Consider the following 22882-nt stretch of genomic DNA (forward strand, 5'->3'; position numbering starts at 1 on the left):
GATGCTCTATCTTTCCACCTGAGTCAAGACAATATTTAAAGTACTTATGATCATCAATATACATTCTTGAAAATGCCTTTTCAAATTTGACAGCAGTATTTAACATCAAATATGTAGAGTTCCACCTCGTCTCAACATCCAAACTCAAAAGTCCACGAGTATCTAGTTTAACCTTTTCAACATATGACTTGAAAGAAGTAGTTCTTGCACAAGAAGACTTAACATATTTCACAGCATTTCTTACCCGAGAAATAGACTTATTTTGTTCACTCAATCCTTCTTTCACAATCAAGTTTAGAATATGGGCATTGCACCTAACATGTAAAAAAATATTTTCCATGATAACACCTTTCCAATCACTAATTCTCCCTTTTAAGTGTGTGATTGTTGCATCATTAGCTGTTGCATTATCAAGTGTTACTGTAAGTAGATTTTCTATTCCCCAATCTAACAAACAAGATTCAATAGCTTTTGCAATAGTCTCACCTTTGTGATCTGGAGTTTGAAAAAAAATCAGTATCTTTTTTTGCAACTTCCACTCATCATCAATCCAATGGGCAGTAATGACCATATACGTAAAATTTTGGAGTGAAGTCCATGTGTCACTAGTAATACAAACACGCTGACCTTTAACAAGTCTTTTAAGCTTTTGTTTTTCTTCTTGATAAATTTTTAAGCATTGTCTAGCAACAGTAATACGAGACGGCAACTCATAATTTGGCAAAATAAGCGATATTAGTCTCTTAAAGCCTTCACCCTCAACGACTCTAAATGGTTGTTCATCGATTATAACAAACTCGGCAATGGCCCTCCTGACTTCGGTGACATTATAAACAACCTTCTCCAAATCTACTGTTCCCCCTCTTTTAATAGGTTTAAGAGTTTTTTGCTTTTTATCAAAAGACTTGAAAGGGTATTTTGTACACTTAGTTAGTAAATGTCCCCAAAGATTAGAAGTCTCATTCTTACTAGTCCTTTTAAAGTCTTTGAAACAGTACTTACATTTTGCCTTCACTTCACCCACTTTACTGGTAATCTCTGAAAAATGATCCCAAACTTCAGAGATTTTTCTACCACTTCCCTCATTGTCCAGAGTTGTTCTTTTCTGTTTCTTCGGAGGATTGAAAAATTACCTTTTGCTTGAGTTTTTTCTGTTGTAGAATTTTTTACTTGAGGTTGAACTTCCAAATCTTCCAAATCTTCAACCTCTACTAGTCGTTTCATCTGAAATTCATATAGAAAAAAGAAATATAAAAAAATCTCAATTTTGAAGTCTTGCTCTCTAGATTAAAATTAGTTAAAATCAAGAAAAAATATAATATAGAAAATTACCTTCAATCTTCACTTTTTTCTTGTATTTAAAGTTGAGAACTTAAGAAGTTGGAGAAGAATATACCAATAGGACTAAAGAAGATGAAGAGAAGGAGCAGAAGGCTGCTGTGAATTTTTTTTTAAAAGAAAAAAACAAAGAAGAAAGCTATGTGCGCTGCAAAGAAGAAAGCAGCGTATACTTTTTGCAAAAAACTGCACTGTGAATTTGTGATGTAGGGTAGGTAAAAATCACTTAAATAATAAATTTTGGTGGAGTTAGAATTAGGGTTTTAATAGTTGGGCTGAAATTTAAGTGTTGGGCTTGAAAAAATGATATAGTTAAAAACTTAAGTTAATTAAAATTTAATAAAATATTTATATTTTATTTATGAATGATATATAAATAATTATAAAATTTATATATATAATTTATCGGTTCGGTTTGGTTATTTTTGCGGATATTTTTTAGTAAAATCAAAACCAAACCAAATAGTATCGGTTTTTCAAAATGTAAAACCAAACCTAACCAAATCCAACCAAATATCGGTTTTTTTTATCGGTTTGGTTCGGATTGCGGTTCGGTTTGGTTTTTTAACCATAACCATGAACAACCCTAGTATCTGGTGTGTAATTCACATGTATCTGGTCTACCAAATACATTTAAGAGTGGCAAATGAGATGAGAGAGAGACAACAAGATTTGTTATATACATCAGATAATGTGAATCCATTTAGATACATTGTATCTTGAATAAATTACACATAATTTTAACCTCATGTATCTCGTGGTACATGCATGTGAACATATTGCGAACGCAACAAAATCTGATAAAATTTGTAATATAATAAATTAAAGTGTACCTAAATAATTAACTCGTAAACTAGATTTCACCCAATTTTCTTGAAAAAAAAAGTATCCATTTTTAGAGTATGAAAAAACACCGAGAAAATGATCCTTTATGTATGAGGGCTGCTTTATGTTGATCCTTAATATATTCCACATGATCCATATGGTCCTTAGGGGTCGTTTGGTACAAAAATTGATAACGCAGGGATTAGTAATGCATGGATTAGTAATACAGAGATTAGTAGTGCAGGGATTAGTAATGCAGAGTTTATTTTTATCAAGTGTTTGATTCATTGTTTTCCACCTCATTTTGTGTTTGGATTAAAACTCTATAAAAGATTCTTTCCAATTATATCCTTGAATTATTATGTAATTGAGTCAAGGTAAATAATTGTCGGACAATATTATTTTTTAATGGTTTTATAACTAGCCATAAGAAGAACAATTTTGTTGTCATGTTTGTATTTTTTTCACTTGAATTATTTGAGGATAAATAATTGTTATCTTAATAAATTGATCACTCACAAAATGTCAATTTTCAATTTTAAAGAAACAAATTATCTACTTTTAAAATAGAAAAGACGGTCAACAATGACAAAATTGTATAAACCATCTATATTTACACATAAAAATTGAAAGTTGTAGTTTTAATTAGAAAGTTATATATATATATATATATAAAATGAAGAACCATATATCTCAACAACACTTAAATTAGCCTTTGTTAAAACTACTCATATTTTGCTTCAATGTCATTCGGGTCTTCGGTAAGTAAAGTTAAATTTATGTAAAAATTAAAGGAATCCCATAGTGTAGGATATAAATTACATCCTATCCCAACTAATTTACATTTTACAAAAAATCCCTTAAAAAGGTAGGCGACTGATACATAGCAACAGTGCTGATACATTGTCACTGATACACGCAAATTAACTGAATGTCGCGCTAAAAAAGAAAAAAAATGTAATAATTAAGTCTGTTAATTTAATTAGTTTAAATTACGCCTAACTGATCCTAAACATTCCTTATCTTAATAGGTATTTACAAAATTTCAAATTTCAAAATTATATCTTCTACATTGAAGAACAATTTGTGAACATCCATCGATTTAGAAAAAGCTAGAAATACGAATAAAACTCTGATTTTTTGCTGATACAAGATGAATATATCAATTTTACTGAGGCATTCAGGAATTTGGGTCAGCGAAGTGAAATATGAAAGTTACAAAAGTGACGGAATCGTTGTTAGACAATCAATTTCATTTTTGAATCTCAAAGCAGCAATTTCAACCGAGTTGGATATCGATGTATCAAGGAAAAACATTGAAATTAGTTACATCGTAGAAGGTAACTCGTCTCCGATGAAACTTAAGAACAACATGGGTGTTAAACTTTATTTAGAAGTGAAAAAAAGTGAGCCAGGATTTGCAATGTATCCATTATGCATTGACACAAATGAAAAGATTGGCGGTGATGTACATAACTTTGATGGAACATGGGGATAAATTATGTGTGTAGAAGGCACAACACAGGATACAGAAGCTCTTGCGGTGGTTGAATCAAGAATTTGTGATTCGTATTATATTCCAGAATTGAAAGTTACAAATTACATAATTGATTCAAATAGTATAGAGGTGAAGACAAGTCAGTTATATAAGGATAAAGCAACACTCGTAGATGTGATGGCGAAATATAAGATAAAGAACAATTTCAATTGCAAAGTAAAGAGATCTGATAGACAAAGGTATGAGACTGTTTGATTTGTTTTGTGAAGAACTGTGTTTGGATTCTTTAGATCTATAAATGGTGATACCATTATTTTGTTTTAATGTATGATACATTATTAAATAGAAAGTCATTGATTTTGAATTTTTGTTTAGTTCGTTGAATATGATTTGTGGTAGATTGATAATGATATAGTATTTGTTGATACATTAAGTTAATATTGTTGATACGTTCAGATTAGACTGTTTAAAAATTAAATAATTTAATCGCAAAAATCATGTAGCCGATACATTCCGTCATTTTGTGATACATGATTCATTATTTATTTATTTTTTGAATCTGATAAAAAATAATTGTGTTGGTCGTTAATATTATTGATACATTGAGTTAATACTGTTGATACGTTAAGATAATACTGTTGAAACAGTAAGCTGATACATTCAATAAAATTATGATACATGTATAAATAATTATTTTCTGAATCTGATACAAAAAATATATCATTCTTTGGTTACTTTGAACTTTAGTGTTTTATATATTATAACATGTAACTGCTATATGTATTAATATAATGAAAAAAACTGTACAGTTATGTGTTGGTATGCTTTTCGGATGAATGTGGCTGGACTATGAAGGCTTCCTGCAGAAAAAAATCTGATGTTTTCAAAGTTAGATTCAAATTCTTATATAAAGATGCAGAAGACTGAGAAAGATGAATTTATATATCTGTTCGTAGCCTTAAGACCATTGATTAGGGGGTTTGATTACTGCAGACCAATAGTTGTTGTCGATGGTGCACATCTGGGCGGAGCTTACAAAGGGACATTTGTATCCGCAAGCACACTTGATGGGGCAGGTATGTATTTTTTGTAGTTATGAGGTGTTTGTAAATGTTATGTATCAAATGAAATAATATGTGTTGCTCTGTAATTATGTTGCATATTTCCATTGGCATATGGTGTTGTGGACACTGAAAATGACTGTTCATGGACATGGTTCTTCGAACAATTCAAAAATGCATTTGGCGAGCGTGAAGAAATGTGTGTTGTATCAGATAGGAATGAGAGTATTATGAAGAGTGTAAGGACTGTGTTCCCAAATATACCTCATTATGTATGCATATGGCATCTTTGGAAGAATGTCTGTGGAAACTTCAAAAAGAGAAGAAACACCCTAAGTGATCTATTTTACTCTATGGCCAAGGCATACATAAATGAGGATTTTGATAAATTGATGGCTAAGGTTGATAAAATTGATCACAGGGTTAATGAGTACCTTGAGGATGCAGGGTATGAGAAGTGGTCGAGAGTTCATTCAACAGTAAATAGAGGTAGAATGATGACTTCAAACATTGCGGAATGTATCAATAGTTGTCTTGTTGAAGCACGACAATTGTCTATATTAGAATTCTTGGAAGAAGTTAGAATTCTATTTGGTTTTTAGCATTGCAAAAACAGAGAAATAGCCTCATATACAAAGGACACATTGGGGAGAAGATTTAAGGAGGTATTGATTATAAACGCGTCTAAAAGTTCGAAGATGGAGGTATGTGTCATGATACATTATTTTATATTCTATGTATGTAATTCGGTGTATCATTCTGCTGTTTGAACATGATTTCTTTAAATGTACGCAGGTTGTTCCATCATCTGAATTTATTTTCTCGGTTTATGAAGCTGGAAGAAGATACATTGTTTGTCTTGAGCGGAAAGTATGTTCTTGTGGAAGATTTCAACTAGATGAGATACCTTGCGCACATGCAATCGGTGTTTTAAAGGAAAAGAATGTTAAAGATATGCATCCATATTGCTCTGATTACTACAAGCCTGATGCATTAGCAAAAACATATGAGATTCCAATGGTTGCAATGCCAGATAAGAAAGATTGGTCAGCTCCTGAGGATGTTGTAGCTGAAACTGTGTATCCACCTAGATACAAACGATTAGCTGGAAGACCAAGGAAAAGAAGAAAAAAGAATGCAGATGAAAAGATTACAGTGAACACAAATTGTTGTGGACAATGTGGACAAGAAGGTCACAACAGAAGAACTTGTACTTTCTTTCCAAAAGAAAAGTGAAATCATCATAATATTTATATGACATTAATGTTTTTGTTGAACAATTTTTCACGTAAACAGTTATCAATGTTATTAATCAGTATTGCTGTTCAAAAATAATTAAACTGTATTGTTCATTTTTGTTATTAATAAGTATTGTTGTTCAAAAAAATAGTTTGTTATGATTTGTGTATCAATGTTAATTCTGATAAATAAATTTTAAGGTGCAATTATAAATAAAATGTTGGTTAACGTATAAGCTAATGTATCATATGCATTAAATAATAAAATAATTTCAGTAATGTAAATTCCTACATCAAATTATATAACGTTTGTTGTATCATATATATTAATTGGTTACTGTATCATTTACATTAAAACATACACAACCTATATGTTAGCAATAAGCTATTAAACGTGTATCATATACTATATATATTATGTTGCACGTAATTATAAATAATGAATCATATACGTTAAAGTTTCAAAAATCCATTTGTTAGCAATATGTTATTACTTAGAAGATACATAATAACAATGAAAACATGTATCAACTACTATATATGTTATATACTGCACTTTTTCTTTATGTAATGCAATAATATGTCTGAAATTTAACTTTTTATAAGCAAAGTATGTTGGTCCATACTGTATCAAAACAGACTAAAACATGAGTGAAATTGTCAAAAGGATCCTAAAAAAAAATAAAACATTGTCTATGCATGGATACTTAATTACTACACTACGTGAACCAAATCTTCTTCTGGTGGTTGTGTGACTACACTCTTAGGTTTTGGTGGATCATCATTCTCACTAACGTATGCACCCTTAGCCTTCTCGCTGCCATAACTCCACAACAATGCTCCATATCTTTTGCGTAGATATTCAGGAAGAAAATCAACATATGATGTTTCGATTTGGTCGCTCAGATACTCCGCAAATGTAGCAACATATAACCCACAGTCTCTACAAAAATGCAGAATATCAGTTATAAACTTAAATCATACATGATTCAAAAACAATAAAAGCACAATACTTACAGGCTGTCACTCTTTTGTTGCATAATGTCTTGGGCAAATTCAACCATGAAAGGAACTTGTGCCTCCAAAAGTGAACCATAATTATTGTCCTTGTACGCGTCACAATCAACAAAGCTTGTTCGCTCAATTTTTTCAAAGAATCCACTGTCCATGAGGTAAGAAGGAAGCATTTTAGACAACATTTTTATCTCGTGCGGAATTGCTTTTTTCCTTGAACCTAATGAAGAGTCATACACCCTTATCACTCTGTTTTTCAGTTCAACAACAGCAAGCACCCAATGAAATTGTCCACCGCAATTAATAACAGCAAGCACCTAACGAAATTGTCCACCGCAATTAACCGGGATGTAAACATCGTCTACAAGATGTCATGGTAAAGCAGCTAGGATTTCAAAACCTTTGATGATGTTAGTGATTGACTTCTCATATACAGATACAGCTGAAGCGCGATCAATGTGTTCTTAGGTACTAATAAGATCATTATCATTAGACAGGTAATACCTTTCATAGGTATTTTTGATGTGTGAGATGAACAAGCAGTTGGCTGTTGTGTATCTGTACTGATTCATGCTGCGGAGTTTTGATTTTTTACGGAGGTAGTAAAAAACAACATCGATGTGCTATAAAAAATATGATAAACGAAATTAGAAACTTGTAAAAAAAGGTATATGATAGAATTGATACATTAAATGATAATCTAAACAAATACTAATTTGATAGTTTATTTGATTGTATCCAGGATGATTTTTTGTAGTATGTTGTTCTATATCAAAGTATCTGATACATGCTTAAATTGTTTCATTAAGAACTTTACCTGATCAGTCCAACATTTGTTTGGCTGTGACATGGCATAGAACCAGTTCTTGTTCATTGGAAATGCCAAACAACAAAATCCATCATCTCAAATTCAAAAGAAGAGGCTTTTGATCTGTATTTATCCTCCGATGGTTTCCTGTGATAATATTTGTCTTATCAATTGGTTACATCAAAATAAGTTAATCCAAACATTTACAAAGTATATGTATAAAACTTACTTATTGGCATGATTTTTGAGAAGCCCCTTGGTTAACCACTGCATATACTCATCAATTAGTTTAGATGAAGGTTGATATGTAATCCCACATCCTTCAAATGGAAAATACAGACGAACATCGTCATCCAATTTCTGTTTTCCCTTATCACTTGACCCAAAAGAAGTCACGTATGGAGATTGAATAGTTCTTGAAGGCATCCTGTTTCTAGGCGCAGGAGTCTTTGAATGACTTCTAACAACAATCTCGGTGGTTGAAATATCAGTGGGTAATTGACTATCAGACAACAAATCATGACTGCCAGTTAATCCTGTGGATTGTAAACACACAATGGTTTAGCAGGAATAAGAACTTTTCCTAGATCGGATACAAGTGCATCTATTGCTGGCTTCAGTTCAGGGCGATATTGTTGTTGACGTGGAAGAATCCTGTATAATAAGATATTATATTTTTTTAGTATCATTGCATATAATGAATATTAGTGTCGTGATGCATAAATTGATAAATATACCGATGTATCAACTGTTATTCTAAAAGGACATAAAATGACGGATGTTGTGTTGAACTGTGTCAACACAATCTTCATCCATGTTTACTTCATTTAAAGCTTGTGGGGCTTGATATGCTTCATCATCCTGAATATAAGCATGTTGTATGTATCAGTTATCCATTATATTAATTATGTATGATATATATATATATATATAAAAGAGGATAATGTATCAAAGAAAATTTTAATGTTTAAAATTTTGATCATACCGATACCTTCTTAGTATCATTTGCTTCAGTATCAACATGAGTACTTTCATATGTAGGTTGGAGCTCTGAAACACGCTTCATTTGTTGTTGGTTACTGATATTATGATCAATCTATATTTGAATTTTTAAATAAATAAAAAAGGTAGTTAACATAATTGTTACTGAAACATTATTTAACATAAGTGATGAATATAAAGTTGAAATATATAACTGATTAATGAGATAGAAGATTCGGTGAATCACCTTAACTATATATATGATCTATATGTGCTGATACATATGTTTATGATTCTTAATACATACTTAATGTATGAGATATAATGACAATTACAAACAATGTATCGGATACGTACCTCTGCATTGACATGAACTTGATGTCCACCCTCATTAACAGATACACCAACCTCAAAATCAGCTACACCAAATGCATCAGCAAAATCAGTCCGTATATGTGAAGATGGTTGTTTATTGCTTGATTGAGGATCAACTTTATTGTTTTCCTTGTGTCAAGATACATCAACTGCGAGTGGTTTTCCTTTATCAAGATTACAAGTTCCTCAAATTTCTTGTCAACCTATCAAAAAATTATAAAAAAAACAATTACAATTAGAATCAATATAAAGAAAAATAATAAAATCAAAATAATTACTTACGTAATTCTTCAAATGATCTTTCAATTCTTCAATATTTGGAATTACATAGTTGACTTTTTGAGCATCTGCAGAACCGTGTACATTAGCAGCCGGTGTCGGAGGACCATCTGGAATAGAAAATGGCTGATTTAATGACACATTGGATTGATCTAGCTGACTGGGTTCTGACACCTTTGTTTCAGGTGTATCCACTTTCTTTCTTCTTTTTGATGGTGGTGGAGATGATGTATCAGACACTCTAGATGATCTCCTTAACAACTGTTCGGGAGGTCTTGTGGAGAAATCATCCAAATCAACAATGTCATTCGGTTGAACTATCTTGGGATTGACAGATGTTGTGGTAGGTGAAGAAGGAGGATCATGTTCATCTTCAGTTAAATCAAAAGCTGCAAGTTCCTCCGGTGTTGGCACAATGTTTGAACATGCATTCTGGAAAAACAAATTTTTTTAATATTAAGAGATAAAATTATGTATCCTAACACAAAAAAAAATGATTTTAAAAAGACAAACTTGCAACCTTACAACTATATACTTAATTATGTATGAAATGTAACATAAAATGGGATTCAATGTTACCTCTTGAAAAATGCTAGTCATAAGCATTTCAAACTTTGGCTTTAAAGCCACAACCCTCCAATTGCAAATTCTAGGGATGACATTCCGTTCTTTGACAGCAATTTCAGGATTTAATTGGGATGCAAATTCATATGTCCATACGTTAAGTGCATAAGGCATTCCATATAACCGATACAACTGTTTGCTAAGATTGAAATCTTGTCGGAGTGAATCCATGAGCTTTGTGAATGCAATCTGTCCCCAAGGATATACTTGATATCTACCATCTTCAACCATTAAAAATTCGTTAACAGATATTGAAGAATCACCAGTTTGAGCCAAAATGAATGTATGGAGAAAGTAGATGATAGCCATCTGGAGTGCATCCTGATTATTCTCCCAGTTGCCCATCAGAAATCGTTGGACTAGATGATTCTTGCTTACACTTTTAACTGCACCAGGAAAATATTTTTGGAATAGTCTACAAGTAGTTGATTCTGGGTATTCAAATTCTTTGATATTGCCTTTACATTTAAGACCAGTTATTATTGCAAATTCTTTGATACCAAATTTCAAGATAACCCCATTTGCATGCCTAATATGCAACACCATTGAGTTGCCTTGTTCCAAATCTAACAACAACAAGCATTTACTGATTTGACCCTGAAAATTACATTTAGGAATGTCTAAATAGGGTCCAAAAATTGTAGCTCTAAACAGTTCAATTACATCATCCCCTATAGACTTCTGGAACTCCTCCAAAAAATTTGTGTTAAAAGGGACGCCAAACCTTATGGCATGTGTTGGTACTTTTTTTATAACATATTTGATTGACTGCAAAATGAAAAAGAAAATTATACTATATAAAAACACCAAATCACACTACACAACAAGTAATGATACATAATAAAAACAAATTGATACATAGAAAAATACATGCTACCAGACTTTAACATAATCGTATTATAAAACTTGATACATTATACAAAAGGATGCCCTGTATGATACATAATAAAAACAAGTTGATACATAGAAAAATACATGTTACCAGACTTCAACAGAGTCATATTATAAAACTTGATACATTATACAGAAGGATGCCCTGTATGATACATAGTACAAACAAGTTGATACATAGAAAAATACATGTTACCTGACTTCAACAAAGTCATATTATAAAATTTGATACATTATACAGAAGGATGCCCTGTCTGATACATCAACGACATTTTTGTTAAATTTGACAAGTCTCTTTTTCATATTGGGGTTTGTCATGTATCATTTTTTTCGATACACATATAAAACAAGGGATTTATAAGTTTCGACTAAATCTCAAATCAGTATGTATCAAACTAAGTTAGGGTTTTTGAATGTATCATGATTTAACCCAATAAACAATATTACACATCCAATTAATGTATTAGTCAATTTCAGTCTACGATATCAAACGCAATACAAATCACAAACAAGTTAAATAAAGATTAAAAAACATACTCTAGGCAATGCAGGTCTGGAAATAGTGGGTGCTGCTTTTCTTCCCCTTTTTTGGGGGGTTTTTGCACCTTTTGGTTTAGACGATTTTGGCACATCTTTGGTCGACTGATTAATCAAGTTTAATGGGTCATAGCAAACTTTTTGATCTAATTTCTGGCCCAATTTTCATCATCAGAGTCGTATATTGTTCGATTAGTATTATAAAGATTTTGATGTAGGATCAGGATCCATATGTAATCAAGAAGAAGAAAATACGAAACAAAATAAAAAATTGAAGGAAGAAGATGAAAGCTACAATGGCAAACTTTGGGAGAGATAACGGAGAAGAAGAAGTTTGAAAAGGGTTGGATTGAGAGAGAAAATTTTTGAAAATCAATTTGGATAATGATCTGTAACTGAAAGAATATTGGAGCGAATTTAGGGAGAAAAAGAAGGAGTGACATAGGGAGTGGTGAAACGTGGGAGGTAAAAATAATCATGTATCTGGCAGATTTGATATTTAAGTGAAATAAGGGATTTAAGTAATTTTTAAAAAAAGTAGGGAAAAATAAATAATAAGGAACTTAAAGTTGTGTATTTAAGATATTTTTCCTAAATTTATTAGTTTCTGGAGTTACATTTTTATTGTTCAAATGTGTGTGTTAAAACAGTCCGTGTAAATTTTTGTTTAACCTTAATGTAGAGTTTGTGGAAATCTATGACTACTCTAGTTGCGCAAATTCTACTTTTGCAAAATCAAACATTACCAGGTCATATGCTACTTGCTAGTATATATATATTCAATTAAGATCACAAGCGCCATGTAGTGATATATTTGTCTTTTTAATTAGTAAATGTTAAATAACTCTCATTTTAAATTTGTATTTGATTTATTTAGGAGTAACAAACAACTCTCTCTAAATAATTTGTAAGCTAATTTATTTAAATAAATTTACTAGTACAAATATAAAACATAAAATCAAGAAAATAAGCAAAATAATTAAAATGATTTGAGGGATATTATTGTCTTTACATAGACTTATCCCATGGTATTATATCCTATGTATTACAAATACCTCCAAATGGAAGGTATTAGTAATACATCCTATAATACCACGTAGTATGTATAACTAATCCATGGATTAGTTATACATAGGTCCAAAATCCTACTAAACATAATACTAAATAATACCATACATAATACATGAATTATTTATTCTAATGCGGCCTACCAAACGACCCCTTAATGTATTACTATAAAAAAGGATCATTTTGGTCTTTAGCCCTAAAATTTAACTGAAAACATAAAAAATGTTAGATTTAACTGTGGGTCCCACGTTTGGGACCCTTCTTCCTCCATCTTTCTTGCACAGTTCTTCTCCTTCCATCTTTTTTTTTTTCATTTTTTCTACAACTTGTGCTGCAAAAATCTTCTCATGCACATAAAAGTTTCTTCAAATTTCAAAAGAATATTTGTAAGATATTTATTTTCTACATCTATCTGTTCAATTTTTACCCTTTAATTTTAAAAATAGAATTAAAAAATGGCTTGAAAAAATTAGTAATTTTGAAAAGAATAAAACAAAAGAAAGCTATATCCTCCCCATAAATCACCTCGACGAGAAAGAATAACTAGTTACAATTTTAAAAGAGTTGATTTATGGTGATCTCCTGGAAGGAGAAATTGAGTCTTTAATTTGATTTACTTAGTTTACATTTGTTTTAATGATTTTGGTTCTCTTATTCTTCTTTATGTATGATAATGGAAGCTTCTGAAAATTTTGTTTAGATGGAGATGAGAAATGAGTGTAGTGTATATTATTTTTCTTATGAGGATATAGAGCATGACCTCAAATAGCAAAAAAAAGAAGTTGAGGAGAAGGGTTTATGGTGGTGATGGTGAAAGAAATCAAATCTGTTAAATCTAACCGTCTTTTTTTTTTTGGGTTAATTTTAGGATTAAAGGACTAAAATGATCATTTTTTCATATACATTAAGGATCATATGAAATATATTAGGGTTCAACATAAAACAATATTCATACATGAAGGACCATTTTGATTATTTTCTCAAAAAACACCTAACACTTGGGCCAATAAAATGTGCACAAATCAAGATTGGGCCATTGGGGTAACTTTTGCTAGAATTCCAATTCATAAGTTGGCAGCATTGCAAAACGACAAAGATACGTGTTCTGTCTTTCTCTACTACACGTATATTTTGCGCTGTCAACTCCACTCAACACCCGCATAAACAAAAATCACATTCAAGAATCCCATAACAGAGTGCGGCAGAATAGCAGAATAGTTGATATTGCAGATACCCTTTTGCTTATTCTCTTCATTTTGGTCAGTCTGCTAACCCCTTTTAATCTCTAATTTAATGGATACATTGATGTTGTGTTTTATTAATCAACAGATGCATAAACATATGCAAGATTGGATTTTTCTTGAAAAAGATTGGTTCTTTTTAGTGCTTGCTGCTTATTATTGAGTATTTCTCAATGGATGACTTGTTTTCTTGTGATGGTTCTAGCTAAGATTTTGTTCTTTGATTTTAGTATTACCTGATGTCTCGTTTGCTTCAATTATCGTATTATTTTGTTTTTTGCTATGTTTCTCTTCTTTGTTGTTTTCAGCATGGTTTCTGCGCGCTATTGTATTTGCTTTATGTACTTGTTTTTATATGCTTTACTTGAGCCGAGGGTCTATCGTGAAAGAACCTCTCTACCTTCACAAGGTAGGAGTGCGGTTTGAACTATTGATTTACAGTTTTACATAATTGGAAATAACCAATTAGGTTCATGATGAAACCTAGAAATCGATTGCTGATTATCATTAATCCAAGGCTGTGTTCATACCACTCTCCCCAGGACCCACTTGTGGGATAGATTACACCGCGTATGTTGTTGTTGGTTCTAGCTATGTTTTCACCTTCTCTTTCTAGATGAGGGATGAAAATTAATTCTTGCAAAAAATGCTAATTATTGGTGGAGGAGGGATGAAGAGGAAGTTAGTGTTCTGAAATGACTGAACTTATTTTGATAGATTCATAATAAAAGTGCAGTCTTTGTCTTGAATATGTAATATATATGTATGTGTTGATCTTTCTAGATGGATGTATCTTTACCAATGTAAAGAGGGTTAATAACAAAGTCAAGATTGAAGTCTATGATAGGCGGCTGAGTGGTTGAGGCATAGGAGTAACACCTTGAGGATTCTTTGTTTGATTCCTAGCTAGTAGCGGAGGCTGGATTTTCGCTAAGGGGTTCAAGCTCAACATGTACGATGTATACATAATGTTTTGTTGGACCTTATATGAATTAGGAACCCATTTCGTCCTCTTGCTCTGCCCCTGGTCCTAGCTACAACACTCACAACACTCAGTATGATCCCATCTGCTCTAGACTTGGTGTGCAGGTTAACTTGACTGCGCAGTAAATAAGTCAAGGTACACACGAGTTAGTGCTAACTCCACTAATCATTCCCCTAAAAAAGTAAAAAAAGAAAAAGAAGACAAAACGAGAAGTAGAAGGATATATTGACACAAAAAATACAAAAGGGTACTATAAAGTATAGAAGTTTCTCTAGTTGGTACAAGCAAGTTTTTGTTGAAAGGATTGTAGTGAATTGATATTTCTTCGCCTTCAGAGGCGGAGTCGAGATTTGAAATTTATATGTTTGAGACTAGAGACTTAAGTTATAGGGTTTTAAATTAATAGTATAGACATATTCAACGAAACTTTTATACAAATTACACGGTTTGAACCAAAGCTGCTGGGTTTGGCCGAATCCGTAACCAAAATGCTAGCTTGCTTCTGCTCTCCTTTTTGTGTCTGTTAGTGACTGATGATATAGGATTAGAAAGTTAAGGTAGGCAAGACTGGTAACTAGTTCAAGAAATGACTGGAATTTCTATTGGTAGATTGCGTGTTAGGTCTTCTATTTGTCTTGTTTGAAAGTGGAGAAAATAAGCACGAGTAATGGTATGTAGTGACAAAAATCATTTGGTTTCAAAATTTGAGTCTTAATCTGACAAATTTTGAGAAGTGTATTTCATCTTCTCTTCCTCATTTGCTTGGCTGTTTAGTATATAGTCTTATTTTGTAGTGTACGTTCATGGTTTCTTGTCCTTGGATAATAATAGATGCTGCTGCTGTTACTGGGTTTTTGAATGTTCTGTCGAGGGGTTGTGAGCTGGTGAAGATACTTGTGAGTGGAAATCTTAAGTGGTGAAGGTACTTGCTAGCGGAAATCTTAACTTCTGTTTTAATTTAGGCAGCATGGACCACGATACACTTGGAGCTTCACAAGGTATTTCGGCTTGTTATTAGGTCTCCATTCTGCCCATCGCGTACCCCTGGTCTTCTAACAATATTTCTGTTTGTTCTGAAAACGATTAATTTATGTGTAGGTTTGTTGCTTTTAAATTTCCAACAGATTATAGAATTGTATATGTCTTTTGGTATCTGAAAGAGTTTAATTAGGGGTTTACATAAAAGTATATCATTGGAAGAAGCTAACCAAGTAGTTAAAGGATGTAATATTGATCAGAAAATAGTTTAAGGAATTAAATGGGTGAAACCAGGAAGGATCAAAGAGGTTTTGAAGTGCTGGAATAGAGATGGAAATGCAGGAAGTAAGGAGGAGAGATGGAAGATGGTCCCATCATGTATATGGTGGACAGTATGGCTAGAGAGGAACCAGAGATGTCATGAAGGAAAGCAGAGCAACATACAAAGATTTAAGCTTAACTGTTTAGCTCTGTATTATTTTTGGTGTAAACAAGTAGTCTTAGATAGCTCAGAAGTAATCAGCACAACTATAGACTGGCTGTAACTTGGTAGGTATAGGAGCCTATGTAACTACAACACTTTTGGAGGGGAACTACACTTTTGAGGTAGTATACCTGTGGATAAATATAGACTAACTGTTACTTTTATAAAAAAAAATGTTTGTTTTGCCTCAATAACACATGGCAGAGTTTAACATAGTTTAGGTATTGCATCTGATGAGGTTTATTTACTTTTTAACATAGTTTAGGTATTGCATCTGGTGAGGTTTATTTACTTTCCTTTGTTGACTTCACCAACTTGTTATTTACTCATGTTTTTAAATGTAGTTTAAGGATGTTGGAAATAAAAAATAATAAGGTGGGAAACGATGTGGTGGATTATCGGAGCCCAAAAAATTGGATAGGCAGTATGAAAAATCAAAACGTTCCTCAAGCTAAGTAGATAGATATTACCGTTGATGGGCTGTGTGGAATTTAAGGTGCAGGACTTGCTTGAAGTGACGTGTACCAGTTTTCTAGAGCAGGGGGTATCCTCAAAACACAGGAGGGCATTTCGATATTTTGCAAAAACTCCTCACTTTCTGAGAATGAAGTGCATCACCATAAAATTAAGGGTGGAAGGCTGTTGCAAAACACACTGGCATCGCCACATCAGAATGATTATCAATAAGATTAGGTAGCGTCCTCTGCTTAGCAGGAGATGATGTATCTACTTGGTTAGGAAACTGACAAAATGTTCTCTTTAGCAGGAGTAAATAATGCCCTGTAGAAGTTAATAACTCCCCTCCTTCCCAAGAGAAATAACATACTCGTTTCTCACTCTCTTTTTCAGTCAAGTTCTTTTCCTTAGTTAAGAAAACAGAGTTGATCAAGGCACAACACTGTAAGGGAGAAGAGGGTTCCTGTTCGGTCTGTTGTGGGAATTCTTATCCCTACATCAGTATTTGACCCTTAAGTTACTCGAAAATTCATTACTCAGTTGGTCATCAAAAATTCATTACTCAAGTTCTTGAATGTATTATCCCAACAAGATGTCTTTGTCATTTGATCCATCAAAAAAGAAGATGTCTTTGTCATTTGATCCATCAAAAAAGAAGAAGATATCTTTGTCATTTGATTTTCTAGTGGTTACTATTAATATATGCTGAATTGACCCACTAGTGCAATGGCGGAGCCAGAACTTCGACTAAGGTGTGTCAAAATATAAAGAAGTAAAATCGCGTAAAAGTCAAGGAGTGTCAATATGTAATATATATACATAAAAAATATTATATTTTTACTCTAGCTACACCGTGTAATTTTCCGACGAAGGGGTGTCGGTCGACACCGCTCAACTATATGTGGCTCCGCCACTACACTAGTGATATCTTGATCAAAACATTAATTTGAGAAGTTCCCCTGTTAGTAGTTAGATAAGATGTTCTTTGAAGGACATAGTGAGGGATCTTAAGACTATACCAACTACCTTGAAGATATAAGGATTTAGGGGTCGTTTGGTTTGAATGCATGTTATGCTGGGATAAGTTATGCTAGGATTAGTTTTTATTGCTTGTTTGGTTTGTCATATTCAAACTAATATTCATTGTATAATTTTTAAGAATAAGTTGTTTGTTTACAAAAATACCCTCACCTTTTTTAGTTTTTTTTTTTTACATTTTCTTTGTAAACTTTAGTTATCCATTCTTAAAAATAAAATTTCCATCTTATTTAGCTTAAATATTTTTGTGTGTGCATTTCCATGATTGTGTCGTATGTTTTAAAAATTAAACTTTCATCTTAATTAACTTAAAAATAAGATTTTCATCTTATTTAGCTTAAAAATAAAACTTTCATCTTATTTAGCTTAAAAATAAAACTTCCATTTTAAGTTTATTAAAGTAAAAGAAAATTTATTATTAAAGTTATCTACATTTTAATTATAGATAAAATATAATTTTTAAGTGAGTAATAAACTATTTACTGAAAAATATGTAATTTAGTAATGGAGTGAACATTTTAAGAGAAATCAAAATATAAATAAACATAATAATTACGCAAATTAATTCAACTTATAATATATTCATAAATAAAAATTGTATTTACAAAATGTAAATTTTTAATAGAAAAATATATTTATCATAAAAACAACGAATAATTAAGGTTGCGAATGTTATTATAAATGTTGTTAAAAATTATGCTAATATGTATGAATGTAAAAGTGGTGTATAAAAGAGAGTTTAAGGGGGATATTTTTGTTAATTTACACACCCTGGGATTACTATACCATCCCCAGTGAGTTATCCCAGGACTAATTGCTAATCCTGGAATAAGTTATCCCTACCTTTGCAACCAAACAATGAATTAAAGGCCACTCAAAAGTTATCCCAGGATTAATTCCTCTTATCCATCAAACCAAACGACTCCTTAGTGCATCTTAAATGTAGTATTTTACCATCCTTCTTTTTGCGAAGGAAGGAACAATAAAAAAGGGGATCATTCTCTTTTTGTCGAAGAAAGAGCTCTAACGCATTGTCTCCTAGGGTAGTTATCACAACTTATGTATTACATCTTTTCATGAATCTTCTCATCGATAGAATGTATTTGAGGTGTTCTCAAACTTAGCAGTTGTCCAATTAGATGATAATAAATTGTGTCTGATTTTAATCAATTCCAAATGTTGCAAAAAATAAATGATGTCTTTCCCTTGACATGACACATCTTTAGCTGCAGCTAAGAGTGAAGGCATTGAGTCCTATAGAAAAATGCAGCAGGCTTCTGTGAAAGAGACATCTGAAGTGAATCAAGGTCAAGGTGGTAAAAACGTTGCAGCTTATGTGGCCCCAGCACATGAGAAATCTCATGGCGATGTAAACATGGAGGCAGATATCACTATGGATGACGTAATAAGAGCCGGAGGTCTAGGAGCAAGAGACGATTTAAATAGTGTTCTTCCTGTGGCAGCTGATACCACCGACTTTGAAGCTTCTATTCGTGATGCGTGGGACTATGAAGGGCAACGTGAAAGCATTACTCGACCAGGCCTTGGCTGGACAGAACCTGCAAAGAAATAGATCTAACCATGGTACAACTTAAGGTGGACTTCCAAGGTGTTCTCCAGTTTTACTGGCACTCTTAAACTCTCAGTTCTGCTTCTATTGATTGAACGTTCCCTTATGTGTCTTATGGTTCTTCATGAAATAAATCATATCCCCATGAATGAAATTAATTATAAGCTCGATGGATCTTTTTAGCAACATGCTTACTTGTCAATCTATTGTTTCTCCTTTGTGCACTTTCCGGTTTGATGTATCTTGTTGTGTTGGAGATTGGAATTCCGTATTAAAATCCATTATGCAAAATTAAAATGTCAACCGTGAGTGGAATCTTACTGAATCTTTAATCAAATCCCCTAGCACAAGCATCAGAGTCGCTGCCAGTTTTTAGGTATTCAATGTACAAAGATAGTTCTTTCTGAAAAAGAATGCTACAATGCTTCAACTTTGTTACATGTGTACGTTGTGGAGCATTATAACCATAGATCTATGTAAAGAACTCTATATAGCTATTTATTTTATTGAAAGAAGTTATTGTTGTTGAAGGAGTGATGCTCTTTCAAAAATTTTGTGTCCAGGAGCTAGGATAGACAAAGGGTCATAAGTGGATTTCCTCCTAGCAAATGTTTCCCATCGAGGGCCAAAGTGAACTTTCCAGTCTTCCTGTGTTGTGTAATGTGGCAAATACTGTTTCATTCCAATATGTGCTTTATTGCAAAAGTTCAGTATCTTCTTGTTCTTATTTAGAATATGTTCTAGTCCATCCTTTCCTGTTGAAGATGGCATGGCAGAAGATAGAAATGCTATTAAATACATGACATCTTCTTCAGGCGTAACCATTGATGTTCCTTTTATCCACCTACAACACAAAATGATCATACATCATGTTAGGAAGATGCATACATACTGTAAGAAGATTATTCGAGTGATAATGATTTCCATACTTCGATTTGTTGACTGGGTAGATGAGTATAGGACCATGGCTAGTGTCAGTAAGAATCTTCCCAAAAACTTCTTGTGCAAAGTCATGAATCCTGGTCTTTGGAATTAAAAGGTTTAGCCATGGATGAGGGACATCCCATAACCCCTTCTCTTGGAGTTTCATCTCGGACACGTGGACTCTGTCAAGGAATTCCACGTAGGAGACTTCTGATTGGAACAGCGTGGATTCGATATAATTCAACTTAGATAAGAGGACATCAATATTCTGTAGTATTAAGAAAACAACAGTCAAGATATTGACATGTTTAGGTGAACATTGTGTAAGGTAGTCATAAGATAGAAGCTTAATAAACTTGACTTTAGAAAATAGCTTACCTGATCAGTATTAGGGGTGTCTTCTGGATTGAAGTATTTGGCAACTTCTAGGCAGTAGAGAACTTTTCCTTCAGAACTGAACTTTCTGGCTAGAAGTGGATCTTTAGGATTGAAAGTAGACCTCCAGTTGTTCAGCAATCCTGTTCTATTGATAATAACAAATCCTTCTACATAGTCGAAAGAATCCTTGGATGATATCAACTGTTCTTGATCATTGGAAAATGTTGAGAAATCTGAATACAGCACTCTGATCCACTTTACCTGTTAACAATTGGATTTTAGTAGAAATTTCTGGCTTGTTCCCCTGTTTTTTCCTCCTTAAATCTTGTTCCGATTAACGTTAAACTTATTTGATATTAGGAGTCAGAAAAATTACCTTTTTAGGTGCTGGTTGAAGAGCAATCCTAGCCCTTGTGATGATACCAAACTGGCCTAGTCCTCCTAGTACACCATAGAACAGGTCAGCATTCTGCTCCTTTGAACAAGTAATCACCTCTCCTTTACCTGTGAGAAAAATATATTATTTTTAATAACCTCCAGCAATATAATACATAACAATCCAACTCACAGAAATGGAGGGATGTGATTTTTCCACTATAGTTTTAAATAGTTAAGTATCCAGAAGTTAGAAAAAGAAGAAGGTGATGACTTGTTGTAACAGAATTGCCTTCTGTTGCTGACTTTGTTGAGTCCAAGTCCACAATGTAATCACTTTTTTACTAATTAATCATATGACTTTTAGGTGCTGATTGGTACTATTGAATAAAATAGAAAAAATGGGAAGACTTTGAAAATTGTGACTATTTGAAAAAAGTAGTTTTGTTTTCAAAAGTGAAATATGATATCTGAAAATTGGAGTTGTGTTTGCCTGTTTGGCTATGAATACAAAAAAAATCAGGCCCTCAAAAGTCTGGCTGATATTATGGAGCTGGGGGATAATAAACTTGTTGTGCATGAACATACCAGTGACAACTTCAAGTTGGTAGACATTATTTATCTGAGGTCCATGTTTGAATGCTTGCCCGCTGATTCCGGCATTCGACAAAGTACCTCCAACTGTAAGGTGAAGATAATCAGTCCAAGATTTTGGTGTTAATCCAAGTTTAAGACTTTCATGCAGGATGTTTATCCAAAGTTCTCCGGCAGAGACATCAATAAAAGGCAGTTCCCCTGCATGGTGGAAACGCATAGCTGGTGCTCGAAGCGATTCCATGCTGATCACTACTCCCCGGTAAGCTTGAGCTTGTCCTTCTAGAGAGTGACCATGTCCTCTAGCAGCAACAGTTAGGTCAGTTGTTGTTCCCATGTCAAAAATATGTTTTAAAGTGGATGATATGTCTGAAACCGATTTCGGGTACAGAACAGCTGATGGAAGGAAGTGATATCTGTTGCCGAAATCCTTGGCGACGTGATCGAAATTCTTGAAACTAAAGTACCCTTCAATCTTTAACTGTTTCAGTGATGATTGAATCACTGAGAAACTTGAAGGGGTGGCAAAAAGTTGGTCACAACAGAGGTTACTTCTGTTTATTGAGCAAATGCCTAGTATGAATATAAGAATCCTTAGAAGCATACTATTGTGTTTAAAGAAGAAATGAGTTGGTGATGACTTCATTCTTTCTTAAAAGTGGTTGTGGACACAAAGTTTCTTGAAAATTTGCCTTTTCTTTGAGTGAAAATAGAGGGTGTAGAATGGCCTCAGGAAAATTAAGGTTGGTCAAGAGAATATATAATGGGAAGTTTTTTGAAATGTCACTATCAATAAGGAGTTAATAAATATCACTGATATTATCTAGTAAAGTCACCGAACTTTATTTTATATCAATAAAATCATTCAACTTAACACTTTTATCTTCAAAAATCATTTATCATTAAAATAAATTTGACATGATAAATTAAATTTTTTGTGGTTATATCAGACACAATATTTGTTGTCTTCTTTTCCTTGGTGTTCATAAACAGCCTAGTATGCAATAAGAAATGGTCTTATGTTAATTTGCTTATCTGATATTAGAACTACTATACCAGCATGATTATATATATCGCATCTATTTCTCTTTAGTTTCATTCCCAATGTTGGTTACAAGTGTTTCAAATGGTATTCATATGAAAGAAACTTTGAGCTTCTGACATAATCCAAAGAAATATCGTAACTACTTGTTTTGCAAAATGAGAAAAAACATACACGGCATAAAAATAGAAAATATATATAATTTTGTTTACTTACGGGTTTATGATTATATGTCATAAAAATAAATAAATTCTATAATTTTGTTTGTTTGTGGGTTTAT

At 32.7% G+C, this 22882-nt stretch overlaps 3 protein-coding genes across 6 annotated transcripts; 2 read left to right on the forward strand and 1 right to left on the reverse strand.

The window, feature by feature from the left end:
- Nucleotides 1-3664: 3664 nt before the first annotated feature.
- Nucleotides 3665-5958, forward strand: LOC107062735 (uncharacterized). Its single transcript, XM_015313709.1, has 5 exons — nucleotides 3665-3900; nucleotides 4517-4737; nucleotides 4936-5170; nucleotides 5339-5426; nucleotides 5518-5958. Exons 1-5 carry the CDS (start codon nucleotides 3665-3667, stop codon nucleotides 5956-5958), a joined length of 1221 nt encoding a protein of 406 aa, XP_015169195.1.
- Nucleotides 5959-13648: 7690 nt separating this feature from the next.
- LOC102595586 (uncharacterized) lies at nucleotides 13649-19479 on the forward strand. 4 transcript variants are annotated; one of them, XM_006357950.2, is made up of 3 exons: nucleotides 13649-13796; nucleotides 15595-15761; nucleotides 18946-19479. In XM_006357950.2, the coding sequence occupies exons 2-3, from the start codon at nucleotides 15731-15733 to the stop codon at nucleotides 19290-19292; spliced, it is 378 nt and encodes a 125-aa protein (XP_006358012.1). In that variant the 5' UTR covers nucleotides 13649-13796; nucleotides 15595-15730; the 3' UTR covers nucleotides 19293-19479. The 4 variants fall into 4 exon arrangements, with proteins under 4 accessions (XP_006358012.1, XP_006358013.1, XP_006358015.1 ...); XM_006357951.2 differs by having other exon boundaries at nucleotides 13650-13796; nucleotides 18952-19479; XM_006357953.2 differs by lacking the exon at nucleotides 15595-15761 and having other exon boundaries at nucleotides 13660-13796; nucleotides 18952-19479.
- Nucleotides 19480-19595: 116 nt separating this feature from the next.
- LOC102577758 (cytokinin oxidase/dehydrogenase 1) lies at nucleotides 19596-22262 on the reverse strand. The gene is given in 5 exon segments (NM_001288101.1): nucleotides 19596-20133; nucleotides 20219-20481; nucleotides 20592-20852; nucleotides 20968-21095; nucleotides 21555-22262. Coding segments are annotated over 5 exon segments (1632 nt in total). The 5' UTR covers nucleotides 22207-22262; the 3' UTR covers nucleotides 19596-19805.
- Nucleotides 22263-22882: the final 620 nt, after the last annotated feature.

The sequence above is a fragment of the Solanum tuberosum genome, unplaced genomic scaffold (assembly GCF_000226075.1).
Source record: "Solanum tuberosum cultivar DM 1-3 516 R44 unplaced genomic scaffold, SolTub_3.0 scf00249, whole genome shotgun sequence".
Classification (NCBI taxonomy): domain Eukaryota; kingdom Viridiplantae; phylum Streptophyta; class Magnoliopsida; order Solanales; family Solanaceae; genus Solanum; species Solanum tuberosum.